Source organism: Serinus canaria, chromosome 3, assembly GCF_022539315.1.
Source record: "Serinus canaria isolate serCan28SL12 chromosome 3, serCan2020, whole genome shotgun sequence".
Taxonomy (NCBI): domain Eukaryota; kingdom Metazoa; phylum Chordata; class Aves; order Passeriformes; family Fringillidae; genus Serinus; species Serinus canaria.
In genome coordinates this window covers 89,106,638-89,118,594 of record NC_066316.1, presented here as the reverse complement: position 1 = coordinate 89,118,594, position 11,957 = coordinate 89,106,638, and the positions used below count along the sequence as shown (strand labels likewise).

General features: G+C 38.5%; 1 protein-coding gene across 3 annotated transcripts in view; it reads right to left on the bottom strand.

Annotated features, from left to right (window-relative positions):
- Positions 1-252: 252 nt before the first annotated feature.
- Positions 253-11,957, bottom strand: part of HMGCLL1 (3-hydroxymethyl-3-methylglutaryl-CoA lyase like 1) — a 75,911-nt gene continuing 64,206 nt past the window's right edge. For all 3 annotated transcript variants that reach the window (XM_030236029.2, XM_050972450.1, XM_050972451.1), the window contains exons 8-9: positions 7,206-7,331; positions 253-5,065 (exon numbers count right to left, since the gene is read on the bottom strand). In XM_030236029.2, the coding sequence (XP_030091889.1) occupies positions 4,952-5,065; positions 7,206-7,331 (240 nt within the window). In that variant the 3' untranslated portion in view covers positions 253-4,951. The remainder of the gene's footprint in view (positions 5,066-7,205; positions 7,332-11,957) is intronic.

The window sequence follows — 11,957 nt, the reverse complement described above, 5'->3', positions numbered from 1 at the left end:
TTAGACAGCACAGATTTCTATCCTGCATTGGAACAACTGAAGTTAGATAATGCCTCATTGAATTTTTTTGAACTCCTACCTCCATTCCTGCCTGTAGCTTTTAATGTTTAGTTAATGGAGGAAAGAAATGTTTCCCCAGTAACTTAAAAGAGATTTGTCTGCTATAAAAACACACAGGAACACCAGATTAAAAGGTAATTTTAAGAAAAAGAACTCAAAATGGATTGCAAGGTAAAAAAGTCAACACAGGCCTACACGTCAGTGACAGCTTATATTTGCTAATGCTGTATGCATGAGCTGGTTAGTCAGAGCTGCTGGATCTGGCATAATACATAAGCACATCAGTTTCCATAAACAGAGAGAGAGATTTTATTTCAGCTCTAACACCACATATTGCAAAATCACAAATTCATTTAACCAGGCGGATACATGACAATTCCTTGACAAACATATCATCTCTTTGCCATTGGTTTCAAAGGACTAAGTTGACTTTGGCTGCAGTCCTTCTGCCTGCTGTGTTATTGCAGCAATGAAGATCAACACTGCATTACAGCAGGGCTGTAGTGAAAAATAATCTTCAAAAATATAACAAAAGGAAAGCTGAATAATTTTGATCAGCAAGTCAAGAATGGAATTCATCTACTTCTTGCCACTTTCATACCTGTTTAGCCACTTTTCTAGATACCTCACAATCAGTGAATAGAACTGAAGGCAGTGTCAGAAATCATAGAAATATTCAGTGGCAGAAAGTAACGATTATCTGATATCACAGTAACTAAACAATATTTTTACCTTTTAAAACAAACTCAGTGAAAAAAATGGGCAGATCTTATACATTCACACTAACTCTTTGGTTAAGTAAGCATTATTTCATTTCAACAACACTGATCCCAAACATAAGAATTTTATCTCACAGACTTGCAGTCTTCATTTTGTGACTCCTTAATACAATAATAAAAGTTTTATGAACTCAAATGACACTATTAAGAGAGGAAAATTAGCCACAGCCTCTCTGGACTTATTCACAACACTAGAATATTCAGTTCTTATTTCATAAGCTCTGGTTATACACAAAAATGAGCCATTAAAGTGCTGGTCCAGAGCCAAGTTGCCCTAATACATAAAAGTTTAAACTACAAAGCAAGCTGCTGCTGGAAGACATTAGAACTGGATGGGATCTATGTCATTGCTGTGTTCTGGAAGGCACTGGAGAATGATTATGCCCATACTACTGGAACTGATCAACTTTTCCTCCAACAAAGCACACCAGTCATGCCTTCAACAATGCAATATCTTGACTTAAAATTTTTATAATGACACAGTGATAAGAACACCTGCTCATGGAAGCCAAACACCTGGATGCAAGCCCTCCACAGCCAGGGGGCTACGTCACGGTGAAGTTACAGCGATGTATTCAGCTGGGGACAGTGACAGGGCCTAAAAGAGCTAGTGATGGGTCACCCACTAGTGATGGGTCACTCTGAATGTAAGCATAAAGGTTTAGGAAGTCAGAAGCACTGGAGAGCCTCATTCCATGTCTTGGCATGTTTTTCAAGGGGTATAGTCTCAGCTGTTTCACCATGAGCTGAATTCAATGCTGCCTACGTGAGCGATGCATGCTCATGGCATGACTATTGGATTAGCCTTTGCTATTAAAAGCAACACATGCTTATTTTTTGAAGCCAGAGATTAGGTGTCAAAATGTTTTGCATAGTCAAAATTATGGCAGCCCAGGAAAGTGGAGCAGCAACATTTTTAAAACCTAGAAAATGTCAGTAGGCAGCACACAAGATGTCTCAAGATTCTCAGTCATACTACAACTAAACAAGGATTTTATAGACTGCTCACCTGGACCCACCAACCTAAATTCATCCCAGGTGGCAATTTTGGCACATAAACACTGGGTTGGGGTTTGCTTTTTTTTATTCTGGCTCTATATTTCTTTCTCTCATAACAATCCTGACAAACAATCTATTTGTCTGTGACCTCAACCCTGGATTACAATAACTCATGATGTGGTTGAAGCTGAACATGTGGGTAAAGTACAGGCTCCAGATGTGACTGCTCATCTTTTCCAATGCTCACATCATTACAGAATAACAGACCTGCAATTAAGGCTCTCCACAAGTTTCCAAGTAGTTTCTAAAACAGACCCAATAAAGAACTGAGACATTTTAGGTTGTTCATCTACATGATTTAATAGGTACCCTGTTTCACTGCATAGGGAGAAACAAAAACCTTGAATCAAGAGCCAACTGTCTGCAAACCAGACAGTCCAGATGCTGAGAAGCCTAGGATGCACTGTGCACAGAGGCATAAAAATGGACACAATCTGTTCAGTTCCTTACTTGGCTGATAATTGAAGGCCTCACCACCACCTTCAGGAAAAAGAACCCTGCCATCTGTTGCAGAGGCACTGACATTCTTTTCCTGGGATTTTTCTGGGCTTAGGAATTTTTAATTCCAGTCCACCCAGTGGCACAAATTAATCCAGATTTATGAGAAAGCGTGTTCTTTTTAAGTTTATAATCACAGGATAAGCTGAGTTGGAAGGGAGCCACAAGGATCATCAAGTCCAGCTCCTGGACTCTGCAGAGCACCATCCCTATGACTCACCCCATGTACCTGAGAGCATTTTCCAAACACTTCTCTAACTCTGTCAGGCTGGTGCTGTGACCACTGCCCTGGGGAGCTGTTCCAGTGCCCAATCACTCTCTGGGTGAAAAACATTTTTATAATATACAACCCAAACCTCCCCTGACACAACTTCAGGCCATTCCCTTGGGTCCTGTCAGGGATGTGTATTTAATCCCCCTAGGCTGAGCAGCAAGTACAGTCTCAGTTCAGTTGTTTGGTCTCACATTCAGGTTTGCATCGCAACTGCTTTTTTTTCAAGGGCTGACTTCACTTTCAATCTTTGAGAAGCTCAATATGGTTTATGTTAATTAAACATGCTTGCTCAGAGGGTCTTGGGTGGAAGAAAATTCATCAGGACCTACATGAAAACTGCATACTTCAGCTCAAAATGAGCCAATTCTGGGCCTACAGAGAAAACTAAACAGGAAAAATTATTATTAAACAGGAAAGTATTACAGTAAGGTGAGTCACCTTCAGGGGTAAATGATACATAAATTAAGGAGTTTTTAAGATGTCAGTTCTGGCATCATGTTTAGGCTTAACTGTACTGCTGCAGTTTCCTTACCTCTTCATTGGGTCTAATTCATTACAGAGTTTTTAAGCCTGTGAATGGTTCAAGACCTGGTTTTATTTAAGTTCATGTTTTGATATATGAGCTATAGTGGCTGCTAAATAGCAAAGCCCCAGCTGAAACATGGGGAAAAAGCAAAAAGAGCTTTTTTGTGGTGATCCAACCATGCATCCAGGGCAGGTCAAGAAAATCAGGGTGTTCATAGGTTTAGGAGTACTTGAAAGTACTTCTTACTAGACTCTGCAGGAAAGATTAAGTATTTTGCAATGATAGGCAAGATATTTTTGGCTCACCTGAACACATTTATTTTTTTATCCTTTGACTTTTACCAAGAGAAGAGTGAAACAAAGTAGCTTATAATAATTTTGACTATCATTGTGGCATATGCAGAATAGTTGTATTATAACAAATTTATAGCTTTGTGTTGCCTGGAATGCAAAACCTAGCTTTCTTAAATGATGCCAATTCTAAAGTACACAACTGGCTAAAAGATCTCAGAAAAATTCATTTTGGTATTTTGAAGTCAAACCATGACTCAGCTGTAACTTGGAAGACTTGAGTTCCAGACAAAAAAATTATTCAGCCTTTTCTTTTTTTATGTGTTATCTTCCACTTTCTTTCATCTTGAGTAAAATTGAGACTATGGATGAAGACCACAGTCCAGGGTTTTAGATTTTCATGTCAACAGGCCATGTTCAGAAAAAATATAGATCAAATTAAGTACACAGAGAAGGACAGACAGGTCCTACATGATCAACCAGTAAGAGTAGTGAAGTTTCAGCATGAAAAACATGGCAGTATTTTCATGGCACGCTTGAACATTTGTATATAGGATAAGGCTCTTTTTTTGTACATTATTGATCTAACCTATTGATTATTGAACAGTGCAGTTCATTGGCATCTTGAACTAAGGCATTTAAAAGAACAGTATCATTATCAATAGAGCACAAAAAAAAGTAATTCTAAGTGGTCTCCTTTGGGTAAGCTAGTCCAGCAAAATACTATTATCCTAAAAACCTTGCCAATTTTTATTTGCTTCATACAATTAGGTTTTAATAAGTTGACAAAAAAATGCAACTACAACAAATTTAACATATGTAACAAATAAGGAAATTTGCTGGAGGATTGGAAGGATCTGGCAGAGTGCCATTCACCACAATGTCTTGGAACAAGATAAAGTCATCCATAATTTAGCAGATGTTAAACAAAATTTAAAAGAAGTTCTATTGCTAAAAAAGTCTTACAGTGAATTCAGATTTGGCTCTGTGTTCATAACACAGTGACTTGACAAATGAAAAGCTAGAATTCAGATAAATAAAATACATAATAGAATGGCCACACACAATGTGAGATCTCATAAACTACTGAAAGTATTTGTACTGTTCTGAAAGACATCTTGATTAAAAATTAACTATGTACTCACTGTTTCTACCCGGTTTTCCTGAAAAGAACTAAAAATTCAATTTAAGACATGGTAGAATGTCCTGGTGTTTATACATTTTTCTCATCTGTAGATGTACAAAGTACAGGGTTCTGTACTACAGTCATTTATTTCTTACTTACAAATCAGACAATTCCTGACAAGACAGTACAGTACAATAACTGTTCCCATTAAAAAAAAATTATATATCGGTTCTATTTTGTTTCTTGGATGCAATGGTTTCCTTGTTTCATTTCCTAAAGCAAATGTCCTTGGTCAAGGTAAACGGAAAATGTAATCAAGCTGCAAAAAGAAAAATCCATTTAATTGATAGTTGCAGTACTGAAGGAAGCTTGTGCAACCTTTGAGTTTGTTTTCTTGTTCAAAGCTGTGCAGATGAAGTTTCCAGCTTCCATCACGGCACAAAGATTTACTCCCTAAAAAAGAGGTGAAAAATGTTAAGAATGATAAATGCACATGTTGAAAATGCTTAGACTCCAAGATTTTTGCTCCAGGGTCTAATTTTTGCAAACAAAGGGCCTGATTCATGTTATAGGTCAGTAATGGGGATCAGTAAAGCTGCAGTGATTTATGGATAGTTACAGCTTCTAGTTGTTTGGAAGGTTCTACTACTCTGAGAGTGATTTCTTGTCCCATCAGCAGTGGACCAAATACTGGACTAACATCTTTCAATCCCAAAAGAATCTGGAATAAAGAGCTGGAATTACAGCTAGAAGTTAGAAGAAAAATATAGTCTAAATATGTGCTGTATTTATCATCCAACACTACAAAACTTCATGAAAAAAAGCATGAAAAAGGATTCAAAAAGCAAAGACTTGTGTTTTGATATTGGATAATCTAAAATCTAAAATGAAACAAAATCTAAATAAAATCACCATCAAACCAAACAAAAGAAGAAATAAGCATTTGGTGGTGAGATTGTCTCCATGGGATTTGTTATCAACCTTTAGGACAAGCTGTATTCTTGCTTGGCCACCAGATTGTTAACAGATTAATCCATTTTATCTAGAAGCCTGGTACATGGTATATTTCATATAATCCAACTATTTTTGCTTAATTGCTTCCTTTTGCTATGAGTCAGTTGGGAAGGTCAGTGAGTATTTTGCCCAAGGAAAGAATATACTGAAAGCGTGAGCCTAAGGCGCACAGCAATGTAAGGTGAAATGCATGATTTCCTCTCCTTATTTCAAAGATTTGTGTTCTTTCAAAAGAATCAACATCTTCTTCATGAAGAAAAGCTCCCCCAAAGTGTGTACAAACAGTTCAAAACAGAGTCCACCTGTACAGTGGACTTATGTGACTGAACATTTTCTGATTGAGGAGCTCATTGGAACTTATCACTTGTTTGTAGGCTGCAGTTCCGTGTGGTGTACAAGATCTACCCTGAACTCCCTAAAAAGCAAATGAGAGCAGACAAATGCTTACAGTGAACTCTGTAAGGCACTGAATATGCTTTAACCATGCCCAGGGAATGTGCAATTCAGAAACAAGTTCTGTAATCCTTTCATGTCAAGGAACTCCACTGGCGTGTACACCACACGGAACTGCAGCCTACAAGCAAGTGCTAAGTTCCAATGAGCTCCTCAATAATGCAAATCTTCCTATTTCAGATATCAGACATTTGGATTTCTTTCTGTGGGAGTTTAAATGCAAACCACACACTTTGTAGTTTTGGCCGTTCTTTATATGTTCTCCTTTGAACTGGACTCTCCGTGACCATGTGTAAATTAAACATAAAGCTATGGCAATGCCTGAGTTAGCACAAACTCATTATGGGACATATCCAGATAAATGGGGACCAACAGGAAGACCAAAGAGCACATTTATTGAAGAAGGCAGCAAATGAGTCCTAGGAATACAGAGTAATTAACATGCCAGCCAGCCAGGGATACTAACTGAGTGCTCTTGAGATGTGGATGCTCACTGCTAAGGTTCACTAAAATGCAGCTCAGGGCATATAAGCTGTCTGTCCTCTCCTCCAAGGTAATAAAAATGACTGTGAAGCCTCCTAGCCAGTAACAAGTACTGTACAATTTTGAAATATTTTAAGTGGATACCTGAGAAATAACAATGTCCTGTGCTTGGGTGCCAAACACCACAACTTTTTTCAACTTTGAAGTCAGAAAAATTGACAACAAATTAATAACCACTATGACCCAAATCCAGAACTGTGACAAAAGCTGAGCTCTGCTCAGCCACTGTTGAGATGCCCAGCCTTCTGTAGCAATGTCTACAGCACTGCATTTTTTGTGGTTACTGAGGCAGAGCAATGACACAAAGCAGCTGCTACTAAGTTCCTCATAGCTCCAGGTAGGAAGAAGTGGATTATTCAAATTATGTTAAATACACAAACCAGTTCTATTCTAAATTGCTAATGAAGACAGCATCATTCCTGTTATGTGTCAAGCCATATTAAAGCACTGGGTTTGTAAAAACTTCTATGGGCTCTGAATATTTTGTTGTACAGCACAAGTTATTGAGAGGTACATATCATATGTTTCCTAGAATGTTTTTTTTTTTCCTTAAAGTCTTGAGTAGAAAGTAAAAATATCTTACTGTGTTGATCCCCAGACCATTCAGCATGTATATCACATCCTCTGTGGCTACATTTCCAGTAGCACCTTTTGCATAGGGACAACCACCAAGTCCTGCAACAGATGAATCCACTACAGCAACTCCCATCTGGAAATAACAACACAAAAATGAAGCATCAGCACAGAGTATTATTTATAATTTTTCATAAATGGCAGGCCATATGTATTAGTTACCATGCATAAAACACATATTTCTCCACAAATGGATGCGTTCCTTGGAGGAAATTCCTTATAATGGTTTTAGTCCTGACTTCTTTATAAGGTAAGACTTTTCAAACACAGGCTATAGAACAAAGAACTAATGGTCTGTTGCATGTGATTTTGGCAGATAAGATGATTGCTGTTTTAGAGAAAGAGGTTTTAAGTCTTTTCTCTCTTTATCTTGACTTGAAAAAATACTCAGCTGTGGTAAATTAATAATTGTTTGCTTTTTGTTTTCTTCCTGCTGCATTCAAATGTCTTCTCTCTTCTGATCCACTCAGCATATTCATGATAAAAAGTGGGGAAGAAGAACACTCTGGTAAATTAATATTCAATAAGTTTTACATTAGGTTCTTGGAGATATTTTTTGTAGCTTTGCAGTCTCAAGTTTGGCACGGAAGGGATACTGGTTTTAAGAGATCCTAGTCTGGACTTTGTTACAAACTTAGGGAACCTTATTTGCCACCTTATTGTCAGGAACTGCTCAGTCTGGGAGTTAAAATGCCCAAGGGTCAAGAGAGCAGCAGCTGATCATGCTACTCCACCCAGGAGATAATATTATTTCCTATGGGATAAAGTCTTCCCTAGGAGACTGATAAGAGAGGAGGCAAAAAAACTGAGCCAGTGACTTCCACAGATATGTTTAGGGAGCTTTTGCACCCTCTTCTTTCTATGATTTGGTTTTTAAAATGAAGTTGAAACTGGAAAGCAATAGTTTTCTGTTACAATAAGTTAGGTATGTGATCCAGGACACTGGGTCTCCCTTGTCAGAGAAGGCTCTTCAGTCTTCCCCTTGCCTCTGGAGGCATTCAGGCTCTACAGATAATCAGAAGCAGGCAAGGGAATTAGGCAGAACAATTATTAGGTCTTCAAAGACGCAAGTTCCTAAAGAACACAAATTGCTCTTAGTGTCTTCAGAGCACTAGAGGGTTCCCTTCCCCACAGGAATAATTTAGGTCTGCCTGACAGGTCAGGCAGACTGAAATTCAGGACAAGAGTTCCTGTGCAGAGATAAATTTTCAAAACCCTGACATTGGGTACAGAGAGTTTCAGAGGCTAAGCCATGCTTGTTACCCACATATGCAAGTCAGGAATTTGGCTTAGAGGCCTGACTACATTGCTGATCCCCCTCCTGAGGAACCCACCTGTCCCTGCGGCTGGTCTGGAGCATGAGCTTCTCCTTCCCAGACATGCATACAGGTAGCTAGCAAGGTAGGCAAATGATACATCCTGCATGTTGCAGTTTCTAAGTCCCCTTTCCAAATATACCTAGTAGTTGGTTTTTTAGTTCTGAAATAAACTACCCTAATGTGGGTTTTTTTGTACTTGCTTCTAGTTTTAACAGTGCACTCCATAGTTTTATCATTGGCCTTACAGACTCTGAACTTCCAACATCTCTGGAGAGCAATAAGAAAGAAGAAAGTGTTGTCCCAGGTCCTATTCCTATTGGACAGAGAATATGATCTTGATCTAGGTAGCTGCTCAAAGCCTGTAATAAAGATTTCAAAGGAGTCGAGGGGCATAACTATGACAGACAAGAGAGTACTATTTAATATTGCTCACATAATAAGAGTCTCTAAAAAGAGATACTGTACTTTAAAGTACACTAATTTTTGACTTATGGAGTGAACCACCAAAGTGCATGTTTCACAGTTCAGTCACTTGTCACACTCTTTGTTTGTGCAGGCCACCAGTCAGAAAATGTTATATGACACATCTGTGTCCAGCACACAGAGAATGTGCACTCACAACAGCTGGAAATTCTGTCTGTTTTTGCACTAGCTGCTAAGATTCATGCATTTACTCTAGAAGTCATTGACCCAAGCTCCACAGTGGCATCTCTCAGCTTGCAAATATCCATGCAGAGACACATGTTAGGTTTCTTATTGGAAAGATTTAGGGTATGGTGGAGGTCTGCAGAAAAGGGTGTCTAACAGGTGGATGTTGATCATGATACAAGCATGATCCCACTCCTATGCCTTCTCTCTCAGTTTGAGTTTAAGATTTACATCAGAAATTATTGTGTCTTTCATGGAGGTTTTCTCAATCTCTCATAACTGTTGAGCATTCTTCTTCATGCACTCATTTTCAGTAACTTGTACATAGGGATGAAACTATAGGCAAATAATATGGTGAGGTACATCAATGCTGTTAAATTCCCAAGGAATATCAGCAGACTCAGAAATAGCTTCAGTAGCATATAAATAGTCACTTTCTAATCCCAAAAAATTATCTCAATAAATTCTTGTCCTTTTGCACAAACAGGAAATACAGTATCAACTAAATAGTATTTGGTAAAAAAACAGCCAAAAAAGTCAGAAGTCTGCTCCAGTCCTTCACAGGGCACTCACTGCAAAAAGAAAACCAATATCCTCCAGCATTAAAAGGGCATGTTTTCTAAAGACATTGAATTGACACATATTAATTCTTGATATCCTTGTACAAACACTAGTGATGCCACCATGATTCTGAATTTGCAGTGCAAATCTCACAGCAGTGGGGTACAGGCGGCTGATAACTCTGTTGAGAGTGTTGGTGGCTATGGGTGGATATGGGATACCACAGCCACTTGAAGGTAACATGAAACACTTATCTGTGTCTAACCACACCCTTGTATTCTCAGGCAGCCTTGTCTGAGTAATTCAAAGTATCCTTACTGGAAGCTGGAATAGGCTCAGACAATTTATCTTAGTGTAGATACAAGAGCATACAAAACCTTGATGCCTTCTGCTGACTAAGCAGTGGGAGTAGTAATTTCCACATGACAGACAGGGATAATTGTTCTTTTAATTGTCTTTTAAATCATTGACTATTTTGGCTAAATATAAAAAAAAAGGAGAAGGTCTAATAATAGCACCTTTACACTGGTTGCATCCTTGGGAGGATGGCTTTAACCCACAGGACACTTAATCCATTACTTCCTAGTGCATAAACACGAAGTCTGTAAAATTGTATCTCTATCAGGATGTATTTGCTATTTGAACATAAAGCCACTGGTAGACAAGGTCTAAACATGGCATATATAATACAGCAACCCTGACTGACCTTCAAATCTGACAGTTCTTCAAATCAGTGGTCTTAACATGCAGTGAGCAGGTGTCTCTCCTTTAAGGTAATGTCTTTTAAAGTTCTCTTCACAATGCTTTTGAAAGGATATCTACTGCAAGGTAGCACTATTTCAGCAACAGGGTCAGCTGCATCTGTCTGCTCCTGCATGTTGTACAGACAGTTATAATGTGTTTGCTGACTCAAGTGCAGAATCACTCCAGTTCATCTTCAGTGGCCCCATTCAAAAAAAATCCTTAAATAATCCATACTCTAAGCTCCAATCTAACAGTGCTAAAAACAGATGTTGGAAAAGATCCCTCAGCAGTGCTACTAACTAATTTGGTGGCTGATATTACAGCCCAGTCTGTCCAAGCACAGAGTCTGAAATAGCACCTAATAAATAACTCCTCTGCACTCTATGAAGCTGTTTTGGCTTTGCAGTCATTAAAAGCAAAAGGAGCTCTAAAGTAAAACCTAAAATTTGACAAAATATATAAAACAAGGTGTTTTCCTTCATCATATCTTTCATATTTGTCAGACTTTCACAGGAGATAATGAGTTTCAATCCTTTAAGGAATCCAAGCTTGCAAAAAATTCACTGTCATGACGTTTTAAAAGTCCACAGTCTCACTGTCACTTCCTGACAGGCACTAAATTGGGCTGACATTCATGAGAAGTTTTACTGCAGGTATTTCATAGGTTATGTCCTAAATGAGCACTCACTGAGTTGCTTCCACATGGACATGTGTGGGGGTGAACAATGGCTTGGCTTCCAGGAAAACTACAGTACTTCAACATTTTTTGACACTTTTTGAAAATCACAAAATTCCTGACAGTGGTTCCTGAACACCTTCCAAACTTTAGCTTTGGCTAGCTTTAGCTTACTCTCCAGAGAAGGCAGAGGACTTTTTGCTCCTGTCCCATGCTAACTTCCTAATTCCCTAATGAGAAAGCAAGGAATTAAATTCATCACCTTTGTCAAACAGCCAATTTTAACAGGAAACCATTATTGCCAGTGAATAATAAATGCTTCATGTTTCTCAGTTTGCTTTACTAGCTCCCCATAACTTCTTGTTGGGACAGTCAGTCTCCTTCCTTACTGATCTTTAAACCTCGTTTGTCTGGCAGGATTTTAACTTCGTTTCTCTCTTAAAAATGGCAAGGTCAGCATCAGTAACTCCAGGAAAGTATGTGGTATAAATCAGAAGCTATAAATCAGGTCTTTCATAAATTAGGCTTCTTCTAAACGATGAGATTTTGAAAGCAAAATATCAAGGATACAAGGTATGTATTAAAGAGGAAAAGATTTGTGCCACAAAGTCAAGGGGCCACAGCACTGTGAAGTTCAGTGGCCAGTGCCTTAAAGACAGGGGCATGTAGATACTGCAAAGAGTGGCTGCTTTAGTTCAGCTTTTGCTCAAGGAAGGCAGCAGGCAGGGAGGAAGAAGTAAGAAATGTCAGGTCA